Consider the following 24632-nt stretch of genomic DNA (forward strand, 5'->3'; position numbering starts at 1 on the left):
TTCTTAACTAACTTGGGGCTACTAGTGTTACCATGACTGAATATACCAGCATATACATTTTGGAGATTGCTTATTTACAGTGAAATGACATAAATACAGTGTGCAGTGCTAACTAATATGTAATGATTAGAAATTGCTGAATGTGACTGGCGGTACGTCTACACTACAGGATAATTTTGAATTAACTTAAACCGGTTTTATAAAACAGATATTATAAAGTCGATTGCACGCGTCCACACTAGGTACATTAATTCGGCGGTGTGCGTCCATGGTCCGAGGCTAGAATCGATTTCCGGAGCGTTGCACTGTGGGTAGCTATTCCGTAGCTATCCCACAGTTCCCGCAGTCTCCCCTACCCCTTGGAATTCTGGGTTGAGATCCCAGTGCCTGATGGGGCAAAAATCATTGTCGCGGGTGGTTCTGGGTACAGCCTCACCCCTCCCTTCCTGAAAGCAGCAGACAACCATTTCGCGCCTTTTTTCCTGGGTGAACTGAAAGCAAACGCCATAGCACAGCAAGCATGGACCCTGCTCAGATCAATAGCGCAATCGTGGACGTTGTAAACACCTCGTGCATTCTCGTGCAGTCTATGGTGAACCATGAACTGCAAAGGCAGGCGAGGAGGAGGCAGCTACGGCAGCGCGGCGACGAGAGTGATGAGGACATGGACACTGATTTCTCCCTAACCGCGGGCCCCCGCGCTTTGGAGCTCCTGCTGGTAATGGGGGAGGTTCTACCCATTGAATGCCGATTTGGGGCCCAGGAAACAAGCACAGACTGATGGGACCGCATAGTTTTGCAGGTGTGGGACGATTTGCAGTGGCTGCGAAACTTTCGCATGCGTAAGAGCACTTTCTTTGAACTTTGTGACTTGCTTTCCCCTGCCCTGAAATGCCATAATACCAAGATGAGAGCAGCCCTCACAGTGGAGAAGCGAGTGGCAATAGCCCTCTGGAAGCTTGCAACGCCAGACAGCTACCGGTCAGTCGTGAATCAATTTGGAGTGGGAAAATCTACTGTGGGGGCTGCTGTGTTGCAAGTAGTCATAGCAATCATTAAGCTGCTGCTACGAAAGGTTGTGACTCTGGGAAACGTGCAGGCCATAGTGGATGGCTTTGCTGCAATGGGATTCCCTAACTGTGGGGGGGCCATAGATGGAACCCATATCCCTATCTTGGCACCGGAGCGCCAAGGCACCCAGTACATAAACCGCAAGGGGTACTTTTCAATGGTGCTGCAAGCACTGGTGGATCACAAGGGACGTTTCACCAACATCCACGTGGGATGGCCAGGAAGGGTTCATGACGCTCGCGTCTTCAGAAGCACTGTTCTGTTTAAACGGCTGCAGCAAGGGACTTACTCCCCGGACCAGAAAATAACAGTTGGGGATGTTGAAATGCCTGTCGTTATCCTGGATGACCCAGCCTACCCCTTGATGTCATGGCTCATGAAGCCATACACAGGCAGCCTGAACAGTGGTCAGGAGCTGTTCAACTACAGGCTGAGCAAGTGCAGGATGGTGGTAGAATGTACATTTGACTGTTTAAAGGCTCGCTGGCGAACGTTACTCACTCGCTCAGACCTCAGCCAAACCAGTGTCCCCTTTGTTATTGCTGCTTGCTGTGTGCTCCACAATCTCTGAGAAAGTAAGGGGGAGACCTTTATGGCGGGGTGGGAGGCTGAGGCAAATCACCTGGCCGCTGATTACGCGCAGCCAGACACCAGGGCGATTAGAAGAGCTCACCAGGAAGCGGTGCGCATCAGAGAAGCCTTGAAAACGAGTTTCATCACGGGCCAGGGTGCTGTGTGACTGCTGTGTTTGTTTCCCCTTCATGAACCTCCCCCGCTTTTTTGACTCCTCCTGTAAGCAACCCACCCTCCCTCTTCGATTACAGCTTGCTTATGAAAATAAAGTCACTATCATTTAAAAAGCATATATTCTTTATTAAAAGTCATTCCCTGTAAGCAACCCACCCTCCCCCTTTGTTTAAAAAGCATGTAATTATTTAAAGAGGAAGAGAATTAACAAGGTATCCCGGGAGTGGTTTAGGAGGAGGATAGGAGGGAAGGAAAAGGCCATTAAGCACATTTCAATGTAATGACAGCCTTTTAGTTGGACTGTCCACGGGGGTGGAGTGGGCTGGTGCACAAAGCCTTCCCCCACGCGTTCTTACACGTCTGGGTGAGGAAGACATGGAACATTGGGAGTAATGAGGGTGGTTAAACATGGGCTGCAGTGGCACTCTGTGACCCCGCTGCTCCTCCTGAAGATCCACCAGATGTCGAAGGATGTCAGTTTGATCACGCAGCAGCTCCAGCGTTGCATCCCGCCACCGCTGATCTTCCTGCCGCCACCTCTCATCTCGAGCGTCTCTCCTATCCTCACGTTCACTGGCATCTTTCCTGTACTTTGCTACCATGTCCTTCCACTCCCTCAGATGAGCTCTTTCATTGCGGGTTACTTCCATGATTTCTGAGAACATTTCATCTCGTGTTCTTTTCTTCCTCTGCCTTATCTGAGCTATCCTTGGGGATGGAGTAGGGAGGCTTGAAAAATGTGCAGCTGCATGAGTGGGGGAAAATAGGGAGAGAAGGATTATAAAAGATACGTTTTACAGAACAATGGTTATACTCTTTCACAGTGAACAACACTATTCACCTTACATAGCACATGTGATTTCACTACAAGGTCGCATTTGGAATATTTTAATATTGAGTGCCTGCGGCTCTGGTGTTACAGATCAACACAGATGCAGGTCCGGGCATCACAATTCAGCTTGCATGCTGTCATGGTAAGGCATACCTTCTACCTTTGCTGCTTCTTTCCTGTTAACAAGGAGCAGCAGATGCCAACCCCCCCCCAATCCAATTCTGTAGAATTGCTTTACCCCTCCCCCCACCGCATGGCTGGTATCATGGAAGATCACAGCTAATCACCAACCTTCCCCCCCCCCACCGTGTGGCTGGTAGCTGGGAAGATTCCTGCTGGCCAAACGCTAAAAAGCTCAGCGCTATCCTTCCTCCCCTCCCCCATCTCTGCCCCTTACTTAAATTCCTTAATTTCAACCAGGTTACCATGAACGATATCACTCTGCTGAGGATAACAGAGCGAGATAAAGAATGGATGTTTCTGGAATGCCAGCAATCACCGGGACCATACGCAGCTAGGCTTTGTCATGCAATGATACCCGATTACTTGCTACATGCATGGAGTGATAAAGTGTCCTACCATGATGGACGGAACAAGGCTGCCTTGCCCAGAAACCTTCTGCAAAGGCTTTTGGAGTACCTCCAGGAGCGCTTCATGGAGCTGTCCTTGGAGGATTTCCGTTCCATCCCCAGATATGTTTACAAACTTTTCCAGTAACTTTACTGGCTGCTAATGCATACAAAGCCCTCACGGCAAATCAATCATTTAAAAAACGCTTGCTTTTAAACCATGTTTTATATTTACAAAGGTACACTCACCAGAGGTTGCTTCCATGGCTTCACTGTCTGTGCTAGTGGGTTGGGAGGGCTGGGAGGGTAATTCCGTCTGGGTCACAAATGGCTCCTGGCTGCTGGGGAGAATAGAGTGCTGTGTGCTCTCTGCAAGCTCTTCCTCCTCTTCCTCTTCCTTATCGTCCCCCTCCGCTGAATCCTCATCAAGGGGGGGTAGTGGTGGCGCAGCCCCCTAAAATTGCATGCAGCTCAGCATAGAAGCAGCATGTTTTTGGCTCTGACCCTGATCTTCCCTTTGCTGCTTTGGTTTTCTGGTAGGCTTGTCTGAGCTCCTTCACTTTCACTCTGCACTGCACTGAGTCCCTGCTGTGGCCTCTCTCTATCATGGTCCTGGAAATTTTTTCAAAAGTTTTTTCATTTTGTCTTTTGGAACGCAGTTCTGTTAGCACTGAGTCCTCTCCCCATATAGCAATAAGATCCAGTACCTCTCGTGCGGTCCATGCTGGAGCTCTTTTTCTATTCTCAGGAGACTGCATTGTTACCTGTGCTGATGAGCTCTGCGTGGTCACCTGTGCTGATGAGAGCTCCACGCTGGCCAAACAGGAAATGCAATTCAAAAGTTCACAGGGCTTTTCCTGTATACCTGGCCAGTGCATTAGAGTTCAGATTCCTGTCCAGAGCGGCCAGTGGTGCACTGTGGGATACCGCCCGGAGGCCAATAACTTCGATTTGCAGCCACACTAACCCTAAATCGATATGTTAATATCGATTTTAGCGTTACTCCTCTCGTCGGGAAGGAGTACAGAAATCGATTTTAAGAGACCTTTAAATTGATATAAAGTGCATTGTAGTGTGGACGGGTAGAGTGTTAAATCGATTTAACGCTGTTAAAATCGGTTTAACTGCGTAGTGTGGACCAGGCCTCAGAGAGAGAATGTTTGTGAAACTGCAAGCACAACACTTACAGTGCTCTGATGAAATCTCTGTAGAACCAATATCTTATAGCTAAAACTATATCAAAGTAGGCAGTAGAAAATTTGTCTTCATATCGACTCTCATGTAGGTCAGCATCTTCCGGAGTACTGGACTCTGTTTCACTTCAGCCACTCTCTTCTACTGCATAGCGGGGGCTTCCCAATTGTAGCAAGTCAAGTGATCTCAATGGAGATCTAAAATTTGGTCTTTCTGTTGTGGGAGGGGGAGTTACCTGTATTTCAATTAACAACAAAAATGAAGCTTTAACCAGCTATCTGCACTCAGACAACGATCTGTTCAAGTGCATAGTTTGTAATATCCGCATACTGTACTGGGTGGAGCTAACATATGAACCTAGACCTGGAAATCAGGTGATATGGGGCCTGATTCTGCTGTTTTACTGGTGTAAATAAGGAGTAGCTCCTTTGAAGTAATGTAGTTTATATACCAATGTAAAACTAGTAAATGAGATCAGAATCAGGCCATTGGCCTATATCTCTGATTGACAGTAGGTGTGTGATCTTGATGTTATTAGACCAATATAAGCCACATTAACTCCATTTTCATCAAACTTTTGTAAAATGTATTGAGAGTGATTGAGGAAAAGTAGTGTAGAAGTGCAAAGCATGTTTGTCAACCTCCCAGTTTCCAAATGTGGAACACTTAATATTTAGTATTGTTTACTTTGTGTTTGGGGCTATCCAGACCCTTCAGGAGGACGGTCCCTGTTCTGACAAGCTCATGATTTATAGGCAAATAAGTCGACAGAGGTCGGGAAATAACATTAGGCAACTTGTACACTTTTTCCTTTTAATTTATCAAGTCAATTTATTTCACTACAGATAGCATGGCAAAAACCAGCCTTTAAGAAGGACTTAAATGCAGACAAGGTAGCGGCCTTGTAATGAGCCAGGGAAAGTCAGACTATGTATAGTATGTTGCATGGCGGAAAGCACAAAGGTGATTGTGTGAAAATGTGACTAATGGCCTGATGATGGTTGGTGCAGTGGCAGAGTAAACAGAGGCTGTGCAAGGTAACATGAAACTTAACAAGGGAGGATAAATAGGGAAGGGTAGAGTTATAGGGAGCTTTGACAGTGGGGACAAAAAACTTAAATTTGATATAGTATCAGATGGCAGGCCAAGAGAGGGATTCAAAGAGGAAAGTTATATAATCAGACAGGCAAGGAAGCTGAGCATAGACAGTACCCAGAATGAGAGTCACATTATTCTTGCAGGGAACTTAAAATGCTGCTGGATCCTTTCCTTTAATGAAAAGAAGTCTTCAGGTTTATGTTTCTGTATTGCTCATTAAAACAGTTTTCAACAATAAAAATGAAGACAGCAGATGTGTGTGTGGAACTTGGGAACTTTGGGACTAAAATGAGTAATGTCCATAAAAATGAGAGGTATTATGCAAAGTACTTCATTCTACTGTGGTTACTGCAGTTCAGATGCAGAGAAGGATGCCTACACTGGATAGCTTAATTTTAGAAAGTAATTAGTTTATTAGAACTGTATGAACATTTTTGCTTATGGATGTTTCTGTTCAATGCTTTTCTGCAAGACTATTCCCCCAATTACTATACAATATCCACATTTTTACACTATTAGGAAAAAAGGAGGTTTTGACGTCATCCCCAAATTTAGGATTAGCTAAAATTCTGTCCTCCCTGCTACCCTGTCTGAGGGTATGGCTACACTTGCAGCTGTACAGCACTGCCATGGGAGCGTTCTTGCGGCAGCTCTTTGAAGTGCGAGTGTGGTTGTGGCATCAGCATAGCTCTCTCCCAGCCCTGCAGGTGCTCCACCTCCCCATGGGGATTAGCTTACAGCGCTGGGAGCCGCGCTTCCAGTGCTGAGGCACTGTTTACACTGGCCCTTTGCAGCATTGTAACTTGCTGTACTCAGCGGGTGTTTTTTCACCCCTCTGAGCGAGAAAGTTGCAGTGCTGTAAAGCGCCAGTGTAGCCAAGGCCTTAGTATGTGCTTCTGCTACAGTGGAGTAGGGAGGGGGGTCACAGCAGTGATGGGAGGTGGGGTATCAAAATGTGCAAAGAACTGGCAAATCCCATATTTTCAAGTTTACATTTCTACTTTTGGAGTCACTTTAATCAAAACTGTCTTCTCTTTTTAATGAAAGAACATAAGGACAGGTTTTGGAGACCCATAGGAACCTGCAGTCAGGTGACACAAGAATAAAGAGAAAAATATCCAATAAAAACAGCAAGAAAAAGGCAGCAGAGGGGCAGGAAATGAAAAAGATTAAACAGAAAATATAGTTTCATACCTCAGAAAAGCTTATCCAGCTTCTCTCTGTGCTGCCCTCAATCCTTAGTGTAGCCATCCACTGCTCTTACCACACACATCTTTCCACTGCTCCTTTAGTCTCACTTCTCCTGTAAAGCTGACCTACAAAACAAAAACCTGGGTTTGCACAAGGTGGAATTGGTTGGAGGTGAGGCAACCAAAATTTGGCCTACTCCAACCATGAGTAATGGAATTTCCACAAGAAGCAGCTTAAAACCTTTTTACAGCTTTTTTTTTTTTTTTTAAATATATCAGACTTTGGTTTAGACAATCAGTGTCCCCAACCAGACTAGAGCACTAAAAGTCTTGTCACAGTTGGGCACAGCTAAGACCTCATCACTGAAACAGATGTGTGTGTATTTGCATACATATCTATGTGCAGTGTTTTTAAAATGCTCCTTTCATATACAATCAGTGTTTACGTAGGCCTTGATCCTGCAATTGGATCTTTAAAGACACTATTCCTCTGTGTTCTTCTCTTAGATGTAATTTGCAATACACCTTTTGCGTACTGCATATCCCCCCCACAGCCTTTGCTTTACATGTGTTTGCTAACTCTGTGGGCTGGCTCATGGAAGGCCTGGGATGGAAGGAATGGAACCCTGGATTTGCCCGCTCCCTACTGCTCTTTGCATCCTTGGGTACCTGAAGACACAATAATGTGGCTGCGAACTGTAACATTGCCTTCTCCCCTTTATTTCCTTGCTCAACTTTTTGGGGGTTAGTTTAAAATAAGAGCTGGTCAAAAAGGGGAACTTTTCACCAAAATGTCATATTCTTTGTGATTATTAACAAAATGCTGTGGAAAAAATTATTCAGAAATTTTTAAATCAGCTCTATGTACAATCTAACACCTAATGAAAAGATCCTTCCTCTGTAAATAGTAAGGTAACTGTGCCACTCAGCTCACTCATAAAGGATTATTAATATATTAAATTCTGAAACAATAACATTATTCAATTGAGAACACTTTTTTTTTGCAATTTTCCATTAAAAAAAAATTCACAGCACCACAATCAACTGAAAAATTCCATCATTTTGTACTTCCCCAGTGGAGAAATTGACCCAAAGTCTTTATGGTGTGGGAAAGTTCCGAAATGAAGACTTCATATATTTCTTTAATAATATAAATCCACATGCTAGAGGCTTCCTTTTCATAAGGAGGGTAATTACCTCATATTATTAATCCAAATCAACAGTGGCAAATAATTTAACATTACCCATCTTAAAAGAAGAAAAGAAAAAAAAAACAAACCTTTCTGCTCAGCATACATTTTCTTTACTTTGAAAGAAAATCCCCCTCTGAGTCAAGTTAAGCAGGTATTATTAAATGGAGCTAGGTACTGAAGTTCTTGTTCAGCTAATAAGCAAAACGTGGATGAAGGGGAAAAAAGTAGAAAATTAAAGCTTGATCTCAGTCCATTGAATTCAACGGGAAACTTTTCATTGACTTCAATGGGCTTTCAAGTAGGCCAGATAGGTTTTCTGTTGTTGTTTTTTTTAAGGTATGGTTTGAAATCCACTCTTTGAAATTCACTGAAGAAGTAAGTGGGCATTTCTTTTGTTTTTAATTGTTTTCTTTTGTGAGATTGAACCCCCATTTGTTCATCCAGGGTTTGTTTCTGAACTGTATTGTCAGGCTTATTTAGGGCCAAAGATTGTCATTTTTCTATGTTCTGAAGAGTGCTGAGAAAAATAATAAATAAGCAGCTACTGTTACATTTTCTAATTCCAAGGCCATATTTTTTATATAACTCATTGCATAAATATCCAATTGGTATCAACTTATATTTTAAATAGGTATAGAAGTTGTATGGAATTTTTTCCACCACCACGTTTCAGGCTGTTACCATCTCTTGTAACTATCCCTTTTTTCTATTTGAAGATCAGAGACAAGCCAGGTTTTGTATCTTAAACTCTATGAACAGCCATCATTTTATTTTTTAAAATTCTTTAAATGGTGTGCTCAGTCCAACACTCGATACTTTGAAACACACTTGTACATCCTTGCTGTTAAGCACTGCTTACACAACTGCAGTTCATGTTGGCTTTCAGAATCTATTATCTTCCAGTTTATAATGACAACACTAGCACTGAAGTCAGCTCTTATTCCAGTGTCAGGACTTCGTGAGATGAGTCAATCCATTTCAGAGTTATTGGGCTGGACTTTTGCCTACCATCCAGAGGCTGGTGCAAACCAGAAAATCTTAATGCAGTACAGCCTCCAAATGAGTTTTTGTTTTAATAAATGTAAATTTACTGAATTAACATGAAAGCTTAGGAAGAAGGTAGGTTACCACATATGCTGAACTGCATTGTGGTCTCCTGAGGGCTCCCTTTATCTCCTCATAGGGAAGAAGATGCCATTCTGGAAGTTTGGATTGCTTAGCTTAACTTGCCTATATTCTTTTCATACTGATTTATTTATAAGAGAGGATAGGTGAAGGAGCAAATGCCTCCATTGTTTTCTTAAATAGGATCGTCCAAGCAGCATTTTACTGTACGAGTTTGAAGCATGCCATAATTACAGAAGAAATTTGCCAATATGTTGAAACTACTGTAATCCCTTTCATGGGAAAGAGTTTCAATGAATTTCTTGACTTGAAAAAATTTCAGAGTTGTTGAAATGTTTTTGATAGTTTCTAAAGAAAAAACCCTCCAGTTTTCTGATTGAAAATGACTTTCATAATTTTAGCTAATCATACTATTGTTTTTTTTTAAAATGGTTGAAATCAAAACAATGTGTTGAAATAATCAAAATGTTTAAATTGACATGAAACAAGAAGGTGTGAGTAACAGTAGGGGAAAAATTAGCATGAGGAAATAGCTAATTTTTCTCCTACCGTTATTCACATCTTTTGTCAACTGTTTGAAATAGGCCATCCTGATTATCACTACATTTTTTTTTCTCCTGCTGATAATAGCCCACCTTAATTGATTAGTCTTGTTAGAGTTGGTATTGCAACACCCATTTTTCCTTGTTCTCTGTATCTATCTATCTGTCTATATCTTCCTACTGTTTTTTCTACTGCATGCATCTGATGAAGTGGGCTTTAGCCCATGAAAGCTTATGCCCAAATAAATTTGCTAGTCTCTAAGGTGTCATAAGTACTCCTCATTCTTTTTCCTCCTAGAAGTCCTTCTTATTCCTGGAGCCTCTTGATAGGCTCCCTGTTTAGGGTTGCCAAGCATGCATTTTACCTTTTCCCAGTTGCTGCTTGTAGGTTGGCGCTGGTGGGAACTGCTTCTTCCATGTGTAAGGGGACTGTTGTCCTCTTCCTAAAACTCAGTGGGGGTGTTTTGATTGGCTAGCTCTCAGTACCAAAAGAAAGAAGAAGGATCGATGGGAAATCAGGACCCTGAGCCTGACAGTCCCCAGGAACAATGGGGAGAGGCCAATGCTCCAAGTCAGCCTGATTGACAAGGCTAATCAGGGAGTCAGGAGGCTAGGGGGGTTCCGTCCTATGTGTGAGCTGGAATTGCCTAGGTCAGAGTGACAGAGTGAGGCTGAGCTAAGGAGAAAGCAAGGGCCCAAGCCGAGCTGGGGAGCAAAGCCGTGCCAGATTCAGAGGGGCCAGAAAAGCAGCCCAGAAAGCAGGTCAGTGCTGGGAGCAGAATCACAGAAGAAGCCCACAAAGCAGACCTGTGCTGGGAGGAGAGCTGAGCAACAAGAGCCAGAGGGGCCAGAGCAGCAGCCCAAGGAACTGGAAGCAGAGAGGCAGCAGTGCGGAGGCAGAGTGGAGCTGGGGCTGCGGTTAGAGCAGTCCAGAGCTGGGTGTGGTAAGCAGCTGGGGAAAGCGAGAGGCCTGTCCCCAACCAAGACACCTTGCAAACCAGAGTTGGAGGGGGACCTGGAGGCAGAGCAGCAGCAGCAGCAGTGCAGAGGCAGAGTGGAGCTGGAGCTGGGGCTGGAGCAGTCCAGAGCTGGGTGTGTTAAGCAGCTGGCGAGAGCAAAGAGGACGGTGGGCAGTGGGCACAGTGCAGCCTCCAGCCAAGAGGCCTTGCAGGCCAGACTTGGAGGGGAATCATAACCCTGACGGGGCACGGGTGATGCTGGGAAGAAGGGTCCCTCCACCTAAAGCCTAAGGGCATGTGTCCACTGCCAGAGCAAGTGTCTGTCCCGCATCATCCCTGCAGCACAGCCAGGGCCTGAGAAGGAGGCCTGGATTTGTGAGGAACAAATTGTGAACTGCCCTTATTTTCCAGAGATGCTGGTTGTGATGTCCCTGTGCCAGAGAGCAGGGTTATGTGTTGTCCTTTAACCTTTACCATTTTTCTTTATTTTTTAAATTGGTTGCTGTTTAATAAATTGTATTTGCTTTGAACTGTATGTAATGATCAGAGGGTCAGGGAAGCATCCAGTGCAGAGAGAGCACCCCGTAGTGGGGACACTCTAGCCCAGGGGTGGGCAAACTATGGCCCGCAGGCCACATCCAGCCCGTGGGACCGTCGTGCCCGGCCCCTCAGCTCCTGGCCTGGGAGGCTCGCCCCCAGCCCCTCCCTTGCTGTCCCGCCTCCCCTCCCAGCCTCAGCTCACTCGCTTCGCTGCCGGCGCAATGCTCTGGGCAATGGGGCTATGAGCTCCTGGGGCAGCGCAGCTGCAGAGCCCGGCCTGACCCGGTGCTTTCAACTGTGTGGTGGCGTCGGCGCGGTCTGGCTCCAGCTGGACAGTGTGGCTGTAGCGCTGCCAGCCACTGGTGCTCCAGGCAGCACAGTAAGGGGGCATGGATCGGGGGGGTTGGATAGAGGGCTGGGGAGTTCAGGGTGGTGCTCAGGGGGTAGGGGTGTGGATAGGGGTCGGGGCAGTCGGGGGGAGGAATAGGGGGTTGAATGGGGATCTATCTATCTATCTGTCTAACTTTTTATTACAGGTGACATTTGAGACTGTTGCTCAAGTGCTGGAGAGTGCTAGTATATCCCAGCAAGAGATCCAGATTGCTGCCATAATTGGTGACAAAAGATGTGTTAATTTGCGGATGAATTCAACAAACTCTGGAGAGCTAGGCGGGCTTAAGGTGAGTGTTGTCACTTGCTAGAAAAAATTGGTGTGGAAAATATTCCTACTAAACATCTTAACACAAATATTTCAATAAAAAAATAGACCATTCCTTTAACCAGCCATTCTCCAGCCTCTTACATTTCTGACATTACTTTGTTACTAACTAGGACCATTTTCCTGCAAAGTAATCTGAATGGATTGATTCTTACACTTGAAAAGAGGTATTGATTTTAGCAGGACTTCATGTAGGTGTAAAGGTCTGCCTGTATGTAATTTTGCAGCATGAGGATAGTAGCAGGAGTGGAACCTATGCACTGAGAAAAGTCCCTGTGTCTACTCAGTTCATAAAGTTAAATACCTGCATTAATCTTCCTTAGTCAGTAAAGAGGCAAGTTGAGGGACCTGGTGACTTCATTATCCTAGTAACTTATTTTGTTAAAATTAACATTTTTTTAAATAATACATTTTTACAAGTGGCTGAAGGAATTATAACACTTAAACAAACATGTAGTTTCTTCAAAACCTGATTTCAATATTTTTTACTCTTTCTCCTTTAAAAAGAGAGAGCATGCTGGATTCTGGGGAGAGGTTTGCATTTCACGGATAGTTGAAGATGCAAATTTCCCCGACACAAATGGCAACACGTGAGCAATTCCCATTTCTATCTCAGCCAAGCCACAACGAGTGATGTAAATGAGAACAAATAGCCTTTTAAACTAACCCAAATATTTTAAGATAAAATTAGCAAGTATTAGGGGAACCATACAATGTTGGATGATTTCATATTGTATAGCTCTTATTAACGTTCTTCCCAGTGAAATGAAATTGAGGGTACGTATAGCCAGAGCCAACATAAATTACTGGATTATGTTCTTCCTCTCAGTGAAGCCATCCTGATAAAGATAAACACAAAGTACTGAAGACTTCCTATGCATATAAAGTGTGTAATCATGCATACAGCATTCGTACTGCATTTATTTTGCACAATTTGACTGTTTCTGTTAATCACTAAGCCATTTTAATACTGTGAGCAAAGCATGGATCTGGGTTACTTTCCCATACATTTTCAGCCATACGAAGACCAAAATCCTTGCAAGTTCTAGTGTTCTGGAGACTTGGAAATATATTTGGGTTTCGGGGGGGGGGGGAAGTCTCAGTGATAGTCAAATCACCGATGTCATAAACAGATAGCTAAGGGTTAATGTCTCTTTCACCTGAAGCACCTGACCAGAGGACCAATCAGGAAACCGGATTTTTTCAACTTTGGGTGGAGGGAAGTTTGTGTCTGAGTCTTTGTTTTCTGTCTGCCTGCTTTCTCTGAGCTTTGGAAAAGTAGTTTCTACTTTTTAATCTTCTGTTTCTAAGTGTAAGGACAAAGAGATCAGATAGTAAGTTATATGGTTTCTTTTCTTTGGTATTTGCATGAATATAAGTGCTGGAGTGCTTTGATTTGTATTCTTTTTGAATAAGGCTGTTTATTCAATATTCTTTTAAGCAATTGACCCTGTATTTCATCACCTTAATACAGAGAGACCATTTGTATGTATTTTTTCTTTCTTTTTTATATAAAGCTTTCTTTTAAGACCTGTTGGAGTTTTTCTTTACTTCAGGGAAATTGAGTCTATACTCACCAGGGAATTGGTGGGAGGAAGAAATCAGGGGGAGATCTATGTGTCTGTTGAATTTGCTAGCCTGATTTTGCATTTCCTCTGGGTGAAGAGGAAAGTGCTTTTTGTTTCCAGGACTGGGAACGGAGAGGGGGAGTCACTCTGTTTGGATTCACAGAGCTTGTGTCTGTGTATCTCTCCAGGAGCACCTGGAGGGGGGAAGGGAAAAAGGATTATTTCCCTTTGTTGTGAGACTCAAGGGATTTGGGTCTTGGGGTCCCCAGGGAAGGCTTTTCAGGGGGACCAGAGTGCCCCAAAACACTCTAATTTTTTGGGTGGTGGCAGCAAGTACCAAGTCCAAGCTGGTAACTAAGCTTGGAGGTTTTCATGCTAACCCCCATATTTTGGACGCTAATGTCCAAATCTGGGACTAAGGTTATGACAACCGAGTATACAGAAGCATGATGTCTTGACATATTACAAAGGGGAGGATGGATGGTGTGCTGGTTGAAGCATGACATTGAGGATCTGAGTTCAGTTCCTGCCTTTCCACAAACTTCCTCCAGAGAGAGAGTTGAAAAATGGAAATTTCAGCATTTTAAAATGTGCTTTACTTCCATATCGGAATGAAAACTGACACTTCAAAATTTCTCTCAGACTGAAAATTCCAAAAACTTCCAAGTTGGGACCTTGCATCATTTTGTAATGTAAAATGTCTTCTGTCATAATTAAATTAATTGAAACAAAGTCCAAATACAACATTTTTACCTTTATTAAAATTAAACATTTTATTTTGACTCTCACTGAAAACTCGATTAAAATTGACACTCTCATAAAATGTTTTGATATTGATGAAACTACCTAATTCGACAGTGTTAAGTCAGAATTTTCAGGAAGCTCTGTATGATGTTGCACTCCATAAGCTTTATGGCAATATGCTTATGAATATGACATTACTGAAATATGCTTTACACTACATACCCCTTGTATGCTGTCATTAGAAAACTTGTGATCTCCTAAGTGTGTTAATCCTATTTGTTTGCATGTATTATTTCTATATCTGGAGTTAGGAGAATAAGATATTAACTTTTATCACTGATGTAAACATATTGAATGGAGGCCACTAAGGGTGCTCCAGAAACAATCAGTTGTAAATGGCCTTAGTTACTTCAAAGCCTTCCTGTGTGTATGGGGGCCAGCCCATGGAGAATGGAGACTAGGAGTCTTACAGTGACATGTGACCATGTCACCTGATAATGAAATCCATCTTAAATCTGGTACTTTTCCTTTTAGAAGAAGGGCTGGGGACCCAGAGAGACAAAAGATTCCCACCTTGTTCCAAAGCTAGAAAACAGACTGAAGCAGGACAAAAGGGGCTCCCAGTCCTGAGAAAACCCTTGCTTAGTACCTGAGATGTCTGCTGGAACTAACAAAGACTGTACCAGGGGAAAGGATTGGGCCCAGACTAGGAAGGTGTCTAGTATGTGAAAGAAGGTTATTGGAACTTCTCTGAGGGTGAGATATTACCTGTAATCAGTTTCTTAATTTATTAGACTTAGACTTGCATGTTTTTGCTTTACTTAGTTGGTGACTGACTTTGTTCTGTCTGTTATTACTTTAAACCACTTAAATCCTACTTTTTATTCTTAATAAAGTCACATTAGTTTATTAATAAACCCAGCGTAAGTGATTAATACCTGGGGGAGCAAACCGCTGTGCATATCTCTCTATCAGTAATATAGAGGGCGAACAATGTAAGACTTTACCCTGTATAAGCTTTATACAGAGTACAGTGGATTTATTTGGGATTCAGGCTCTCAGAAAGGCTGAAGATTGGGTGCTGGGAAAGTCCCTGTTAACTGAGAAGCCCTTGGGCTGAGTGAATCTCAGTTTTAGTGAACTCTGGGTCTGTGCTGGAGCTGGCTGAAGTGTCTAATTCAGCAAGACAGTAGTGGAAGGGCGCCTGTTCTAGCAGGAGGGTTGTTCTCACTGGTATCCCAGCTCAACGAGTGACAGTCTCAAGAGGAGTCTCTGTGATGAAACATGTCATGCTCTGTTCCTGTGTGATCTAGTGCAAGTCACTTCATTTCTTTTTCTCAGTTGTCCGTCTGTAAACTGGGTCTTATAATGTGGTGTTGTGAGGATATATTCATAAATAGGTGATAGTGACAATATACTTACCTAGATAGTTATGCTCAGATATTTGCTCATCCTGATTGACATACACTAATGTTGCAAGAGTTTTTCTCTTCTTTAAAAATCTTCAATGGAAATGTATCTGAACTATGGCTCTGATCCAGCAAAGCAGTTAAGTATATACTTAACTTTTAGCACATAAGTCTTATTGAACTACGCATCTGGTTATCTATGTATATGGTTAAGTGCTTTACCAGGTTGGGTTTTAAAAACTCTATGGGGAAATGTCTAAAACAACCAAACAAGTCTACTAGACTAGCGGTCTAGTCCTCCTGTCACTGAAATGGGCATCCTACTATTGAACTTATAAATCAAACTGAGGGCAAAATCTTACTTACTGTTGTCACATTAGCCATTGAACTTGGAATACATCATGTAGAAGGAGAATAAGGTTTAGTCTTTAAGTAATTATCTGAGATAATACAAATATGAAGTTCTGTAACCACAACTGACTTAACTAATTATAGACACAAGGACAATGTCACTAGGCTCAAGTAGCAAATGGCCCTTGAGTAGTACTTGATAAGTCCTACTGAGTTCAATGGGACCACCTGAGTAAGTGCTAATATGTAAGGCTGCAGAACTGGGACCATTATGAATAGTATATGTAAAACTTCATGTGTATTACACTATTCACAAAAGGACTTAGATGCCTGAAGTGGCAGTTAGGTGCCTAAATCCCAGAATAAGGCCCCACAGAGATTTGCAAAGCCTGTGGTCAGCTGCCTCCAACTCTTATAGGTGCGTAAACTCACTTGGTGCCTACATTTTTGCAGTCAAATTCCCTAGAGACCTATGTTTCTGTCTTTGAGCTTGCACAGGGCAGCCCATACTAGGCATGCAGACACCTAAGCCCCAGAGCGATGTGCAAAGCGAGGGAAGATAGCCATTCTTCCACCTTATTCATCTGCAGGACCTGATCCAATAAGCATGTTCAGACCTCACCTACCAGATCAGGTCCCAGGAGGAAAGCTTACCTAAAAAGGCCAGGAGGAGGAACTCCCTCATAAATTTTAGCCCAGTGGTTAGGGTGCTTACTTGGGATGTGGGAGACCCCTGCTTAAGTCCCTCTTTCACCTGAGGGGAGAAGGGATTTGAACAGGAATCTGCTACCTCACGAGTGCCTTAACCATTAGGCCATGAGATATTCTCATGTGGGATTTCCTCAGTCTCTCCTCTTGAAGATATTCTACTGTGGATACATAATTCAAAAAGTCATGGGATCAGGGGGACTAGAGTCTCCACCTCCCTAGTGATGGCTCTAAACTCCAGGCTACAGAGTCATTCTCATGCTGGCTCTCTCTCTCTGGCCCAATGATCCTTTTGCTATTTATTCACAGTGGAACAACTTCAAAGGGAGAGAATGAGAGAGTCCCAGATCAAAATATCCCATTGCTCAGTAGTTAGTACATTCACCTGAGAGGTGGCAGATCCCAGTTCAAATCACTTCTCCCCCCACAGGTATGGGGGGGCGATTGGAAGTAGGAGTCTCCCACATATCAGGTGAATACCCTAATCTGGGGTGGGCAAATGTTTTGAGTGGGAAAAATTGTATGCAGGGACAGGGCGGAGGGTTGGGGTGCGGGAGGGCGTGCAGGGTGTGGGAAGGGATGCAGTGTGCAGGAAAGGGCTCAGGGCAAGGGATTGGGGCAGAAGAGGGGTGTGGGGTTTATGAGGGGGTTCAGGGAAGGGGATTGGGGTGCAGGAGGAGTGGGGAGTGCAGGAGGGGGCTCAGGACAGGGGGTTGGGGTACAGAAGGGGTGTGGGGTGCAGCAGAGGGTTCAGGGTAGGGGGTTGGGGTGCAGGAGGTGTGTGGGGTGTACAAGGGGACTTAGGACAGGAAGTTGGGGTGCAGGAGGGGTGCAGGGTGCAGGCAGGTGGCTTAGGGCAGGGAGTTGAGGGGCAGGGTGCAGATGGGGTTTCGGCTCCGGCCTGGTGCCGCTTACCTAAAGTGGCTCCGGGGTGGCAGCAGTGCGCACCAGGACCAGGGCAGGCTCCCTGCATGCCTGCCCTGGCCCTACACTCTGCCGCTCCAGGAAGTGCTGCGGCCCCAGGGGGAGGGGAGGCGAAGGGTTCTGCGTGCACTGCCCTTGCTGCACCTCCAGGTACCTCCCCCGAAGATCCCATTGGCCGTGGTTCCCCATTCCTGGCCAATGGGAGCTGCAGGAGGAGGTACCTGGAGGAAAGGGCAATGCATGGACCCCTCTCTCTCCCCATCTGGGGGCTGCAGGGAAGTGGAGCTGGCTGCTTTTGGGAGCAGCATGGGGCCTGCGGCACCACGGGGGGCAATCCCATGGGCCAGATGCAAACCCTGAGGGGTTGGATTTGGCTTGCAGGATGTAGTTTGCCCACCCCTGCCCTAACCACTGGGCTAAAGGTTATGAGGGAGCTCCTACATCTTCTTGCTGAAACAATGTAAATGCTGAATCTCAACAGTTTGTTTGTAGCTGAAAAACCTAAGCAGAGAGAGGCAGTTCTCTGTAGTCTGGATTTAGCGACCTATCTCTGAGAGAGGGGCAAGTCTTAAAAAAAAACAAAAACCCTTCATCTTGGTGTCTCCCATTGGCTAGCTTGGGGAAGGTGCTGAATTTTGTGAATCCCCTACTGAGGTGCCTATCTCTCTCCATTCAGGGTATAGGGAGGCTAGTCACCAAACACAGGCTTTGTGAACTCCAGTGATTTTCTACGGGCCTAAAAGTTACATGTTTTTATGCTCAGCATATCATACCTATGTTCCTCTATGAATCTCTCTCATGGTTTTCAGGAGGTTAGAAACACTGGACCACTTATTTTTAAAAATGGCCTCTAAATCTATATCTCATGTCTGTGCAAATTGAATTTGACCATACAAACTGAGTAAAGATGTAATTATCTACAAATGCAGGTTTTTATGCTCACGCCAATTTGCATGTGCAAATAAATGGGTAGAAATAGCAGTCAGATTGAGGCCAGGCTGAAAATCTGACCTACTGTTCTATTTTCTGTTGGTTATTTTAAAAATAACTGCTATTCTGTATGCTGAGTAGAGGCTGATAAAATTCCTTGCCAATAATATTCACTTCAAATTTAGCCCTTTTCTGTTTGAAGCCAGTCTGTAAACTGATCTTGATTTTGGTGACTGAATTTGCTATTTATAGCTATTCATCACATTTCTAATAGCTGTTTAAATACATTTCAACCTATGGATTGTTTGCAAACTGTTAATTACTTTAACTACCTTCAGTCTGGTATTTATGGCATATGTTTGCTCCCCTTAGTCACTTGCAGTTGGTTTGTTCTTTGTTTGCATAAGATTCTGTTTGAACAACTAACTGAACAATGAGTAACTTACCTTCTGGGACTAATCATAAGATGAATAATCATTCCTGACTCCTGAGAAAGTTTGCAAATACAGAAAGCGTCAAGAATTTTAGCCTAGCCTTCTCAGGAATCAACTAGCAGTCACCTATATATTCATAAATAACAGCCTCCCAAATGGCACTTGTCACTTTTTATCTTGGAGATGTTGACAAATAACTTTTTATATTGAGCCAGGTTTAATGTTGAGTCCCATAGAATCTCCCTGCCCATGTGTGCATGTACCTGATCGGCTTTTGCCTATTCTCAGCCCTTCCAGACTCCAGAAGACCAACCCTCTGCTTCTGTTTGCCAGCTAATCTTTGGCCTCTCTGGGCAGTTCTAGGTATGGGAGGGGGCTGAATTCAGTGATTTTCTTCCCCAAAAGGAGATCTTCTTCAGGTGAAGTGTGCCACGGCCGCAGGACCTCCACCAGGAGGCAACCATTGCCTCTCGCACAGTCCTTGAAGCAATAGATCAACAGACTATAGCAGACAAAGAAATTTGTATCAGACAATTTCTTTCTTTTACTAAATGGAAGGGGTCTGTTGGCAGCTATCCCCTTTTGGTCTAATATAAAACAGTAATTAAGCCAAGATAAGATAGGTATAGGGTTGTTGTCATGCTCTGTGTGTGCAGTCCACTAATAGATATAATTGACCTTATTAAGTAATTACTCCAGATCACTTAGATTCTGACCCGCAGTTTAATATTAAACACTATGAATTTGTGTTTCTCAATGTCAACACCTATCAACAATCCTCTGACCTGCCCAGATGATCTGCTGGTTTCTAGACTGAACTTAAGGCATTGATTTTGATCTAAAAAGCTTTAATTGGGTTGGGAACTATTTGAGGGGACTGTTTCTTTCCCCATGCTGTGCTGCCAAGGTAAGACCAGCAGAGGCACTTGAGCTGGATTCCTCTCATTCTGAGAGAGGGCTGGCAGCAGTATTCTCTATTTGTGGTCCTCAGCTCTGGAACATACTTCCCCATTGGTCTTACATAGCCCATGTATTGACCTTGAGAGTGCGCTGCAAGATGCATCTATTTATGTAAACTGTGACGGAGGTGGGCTTTTGAGAGGATCAAATTTGGTAGGGGAGGAAGGTTGGTGATTTTTGAGTGTTTGTTTTGCTGGCAGTTTAATTTTGGTTTTGTACGGCAGGGAAGCTAAGAGTCTTGGATTGGTTTGCCTTTTAATTCTTTGTATAAATCTAAATGAATACAACTAATTATACTCCAAAGTAATTGCATTTTTAAACATTCAAAACCCTGTCACATGCAGCCTGCTTTGGGATGTGAATGAAAATCATGTAAAATTAAAACCACCTAGAACCACCAAAGTGGAAGCAGTTCAAACTTGATGATTTGATGGAGTATCCTTTTATGATTCTGCATTACTCTAAACATGAAATTCAAAGGCAATCCCTGGTTTCTGGATAGAAACTGTAGAAAATATACAGATAAACACCTGTGAAAAGAGAACAGCAATTCTTGCATTACTCAACACCTATGCTCCACATTGCCTAATTTTACTTTCTTGGATCAAGAAGTCTCTGAACACTTTACTAGGTATGGAAAGAAAAATTGCTTCTTCATCTTTATGGTGATCAACTGAGGCAATGAAAAATTATATTAGAGTACCCCATTTTAGTGTATGTAATGGTAGTTGTTTGATTATTTATGCAATTGCTTTTTATGTATCTTTATCAGTCTTCTATAAATCTGCTTATAGTTCATGGAAAAACCAATTTAGCAATTATTTCATATCATGTGATTAGTAAAGTAGGGGGATTCATATACATTCCACCCAAAATGTATGTTTTTTTCCCTCCCTATGGGCCTGATCCAAAGCCAACTGAGGTCAATGGAAGTTTTCCAATGAATTTCCATAGGCTTTGGATCAGAACCGCTATGAAGAAATATCTGTCTTCCATGTAATGAATAAATAATTACATTATAAATGTTCTAAATGTTACAAGTAATATTTTAGGGCCCAGACTGGCACTTAAGGTAAACATACCATTTTAACTTGCAGTTTTGTTTAATTTAGGCCTTCAGATTCTGTCCCATTTTCTCTCTCTCTAGGTGTTGCAGTGGAGAAATAAACTTCAATATATTTTCAAATTTGCTGTAAATGTGTCACTAACAGATTGACTCAACATGTAGACATTCTATTTAATTTTTTTAGAATACAAGGCAGTTACACAATTTAAAATTGTTTAGAATAGAGACCTATGCTCTAGTGCGTTATCCTGGCCTGTGTTTAATGTGGTTATGGGAAAATAGCTTCATAAAAGTCTCAATGAATGAATGACATAATTGAATGTCTCACAGCTTGACTTTTTCCTTTTTTCATGTTTTTATAAATTGTCTAAGATCTTTGTTAAAGTTAAGATTATGTAACCATTCATAGGGTCATAAATTGTGGTTTAACTAAAGGGGCTTGAACTGCAAACTTCCCAGAATTTGATACCCTTTTCTCCTCCTGAATTTTGGGGTGATTGGATCTGAAGAACTGGTTCAGGCCTAGCTCTAGTTTAAATTTATTTTTCCTCCACTTTTATGAGGCACCTCATGTTCTCTTAATGGAAAACACAGTTATTATTGTCAAGAAGAGCTCTAATAGGTATATTTATGGCAGAAAGCTTTGCTTTCACATCCTTCAATTGTACAGCTGGATCCTACTCACTGCAACTAGCCCAAGTAAACAGAATGTGGTTGCTGCCTTAGCAGCATACAATCTTTGTATATGCTTTTACGTCAACTGTCACAGTGGGGCTCTGACCCCTGACTGGGGATCCTAGGGACTACTGAAATACAAATCGTTATTAATTTGATGGGAGGAGGGAGTCTTTGGTCCTCTCAGATCCTGAAGTGGCACTAGAGATGATCTAGCTGTTTCTACAGCCTTAGTAACATCTGCACCACCATGACATTAAGCACTCCTGTATTCACACTATCTATATTATTGTAGTAATTTTTGTACAGATATGCCTGAGATATCATTTGAAAACTAATAATAAATCACTGAACATAATATTCTTATGGGATGTATGTACATGGTGGATATTAAAAGTTGTGGAAGTATGCTAGAATTATAATTACAGTTGGTAAACAGTTCTGTACTAGACAAAGGAATGTAATGTCCCTACCTGGTAGTTACTTCCAAAGTATTTTCAAAGACCAGGAGAATGTATTTACATATCACAGAAACAAACCTGTCACGCTAACAATGGGTGGAGACAAACCTCACACTATTAAAGCATGGTATCTACACTCCCAAGGGGAGAGAAGCTTGGTCTGGGTTTTACTTTTCAAATAATACATAATACACAGGCCTATAAAGACTAGGAGGCTGAACTGGAAGTGATAAGCAACTGGATCAGCTGATTGTATACACATTACTGTATTATAAAAGTGTATGGAGTTGTCTTTTTTTGAAAGTTTAATGACACACTGGTGATTAATATCATTTGAAATATATGTATTAACACTATGAGGAATTACAAATACTCACTGATATGCTGTACAGTCTTCCCAGATAGGAGGGAATGTCACAGCTATGTGCCTGTCTTCCATGTAAATTAAGCATGGTGGAATCAGAAACAATAAAAGCCACATTTAAACAGAAATCAGCAGGGGGAAGCCTTCAGGAAGGGAAGAAAAGCAGGTGGTCATCCTTACCTGAAACAAAGTAATTGAACTTTGGAAAATGTAAGAAAGGACATAAGCCATCTTTGACATCCATCGCTAGACAGATACAAGAGAACAGAGCTCTTGCAAGCTGAGACAGATGAGGTGAGTTGAAATCTCAGGGACTGAATACTGTATAGGGGAGAAACCTGCTTAGGCAAAGGACTTTCACCTAGGTAGAAAACGGAAATCAGCCCCTTGTGCTCCTGTGGAAGGTCCTTTCTAAGACAGCCACTGCTGGGAAGAAGAGTGAATGGTGAAAGAAACCATCTTGAACAAGTATCAGAGGGGTAGCTGTGTTAGTCTGGATCTGTAAAAGCAGCAAAGAATCCTGTGGCACCTTATAGACTAACAGACGTTTTGGAGCATGAACTTTCGTGGGTGAATACCCACTTTGTCAGATGCATGTCAGACATGCATCTAATGAAGTGGGTATTGACCCACGAAAGCTCATGCTCCAAAACGTCTGTTAGTCTATAAGGTGCCACAGGATTCTTTGCTGCTTTTACATCTTGAACAAAACTCCCTGTACCTTGCTAGATTAAGTTTTAGACTTTTAGATGCATGTTTCACTTTTATTTGCACGTAACCGTTTCTAATTTTATTCCTTTTACTTGGCATCACTTAACCTATCTTCTGTGGTTAATAACATTTGTTTTATGTTTACTAAAACTAACTCAGTGCAGTGTTTAAAGGGAAAGGTGTATTTACCACAGTTACATTAATAAGCTGATGGGTTTTGTGTCTTTAGAGGAACAGATGGCCCTTGTTGTTTCTCTGAACTGTCCAGTAGAGAGCTAGAAGTTATAGAAAACAAATTTTGGGAAAATTCGGGAATGAGTGTGTTGGGATCACCTTGCTGCTTGTAACAAAGACTGGTGGAAGCCACAGTGGGGCTATATACAGGCTGGTAAGGTCAGAGCTGCTGATCTAGGGCTGTTTAAGCACACAGACGCTTCAGTGTATGGCCTGAATGCTGTTAGGTGTGATATGACCTATGGCAAAATCTGGACTGATGGACAGCTGTGTCCCCTCAATGCTCCAACCTGGGGTGCCTTTTACATTGCTTTAGTGGGGGAGCGACCACTCCCGGTTTGCCCCCACTCAGCCTCCAATATGTAAATTACCCCCAGCTATATTGTACGCTTGCTATAACCAGCCACCCATAGATTACACTGCAGCACAACACCAACAAACTCCCAATCCCAGACTTTCCCCCATCTTGTACTGCCCAGCACTCTCCTGGACAATATAAGCTCATATAAATCCCATCATTTAATTAATAGAAAATGATATGCCCAAATCCTATTATCCCAAATGAATTTTCCCAAACACTGTAAACCAAGCACACTGGTTTAGATGAAACAAGTTTATTAACTGCAGAAAGAGAGATTTTTAAATGATTGTAAGTAATGAGGTATAAAAGATAGAATTGATTATAAGAAAACAAAATACAATATCTAACTTAACAAACTAAATGAATTCAAAATAAAGGTTTCTTTCACCACATGCTTCAGGCTGGAATCCTTTCAGCCAGGACCCCTTCCCCAATTCAGTGTTACTTTCCTTGTCCTTCAGTTGGTATTGATACCATGAGCAGAGAGAAAGGGGGGAGTATTTTGAGGCATCTGTTCCCCTTTGTTATAATTCTGGTTTTTTTTTGGAAATCATCTCCAGCTGCGGGTCAGGAGACAGAAGGTCTGTGTGGATGGGAACCTTCAGCTGTTTCTTTGCCAAAATGTAGATTTCTCACTCACACCCTTTTTCCTGCTGAAGAATGGCCACTTAACCATGTGATAGCCAGGTATCAACAAAATCAAATAAACTGAGGCATCACTCTGTCTTTGACGAACTGGTTTGTTCCTGCTCTTATAAACTTGGAACATGTCTCAGTAATGTTATACAGTAGAATCTTAACTTTACATACAATGCCACATATATTTTACCAGGACAATAATCAGCAAATTGAGTTTTCAAATGATACCTCACAAGGAATACTTTCTACAAATCCATTATAGTTTTGTAAAAATGGTGAACATAGGGATGCAGACTGCTACAGTAGGCTGGTTGT

At 42.8% G+C, this 24632-nt stretch overlaps 1 protein-coding gene across 1 annotated transcript in view; it reads left to right on the forward strand.

Annotated features, from left to right (window-relative positions):
• Nucleotides 1–24632, forward strand: part of LOC115644989 — a 258015-nt gene that overhangs the window by 205857 nt on the left and 27526 nt on the right. The window contains exon 3 of the mRNA XM_030549406.1: nucleotides 11597–11740. Coding sequence (XP_030405266.1) covers nucleotides 11597–11740 — 144 coding nt within the window. The remainder of the gene's footprint in view (nucleotides 1–11596; nucleotides 11741–24632) is intronic.

Source organism: Gopherus evgoodei, chromosome 2 (genome assembly GCF_007399415.2).
Source record: "Gopherus evgoodei ecotype Sinaloan lineage chromosome 2, rGopEvg1_v1.p, whole genome shotgun sequence".
Classification (NCBI taxonomy): domain Eukaryota; kingdom Metazoa; phylum Chordata; order Testudines; family Testudinidae; genus Gopherus; species Gopherus evgoodei.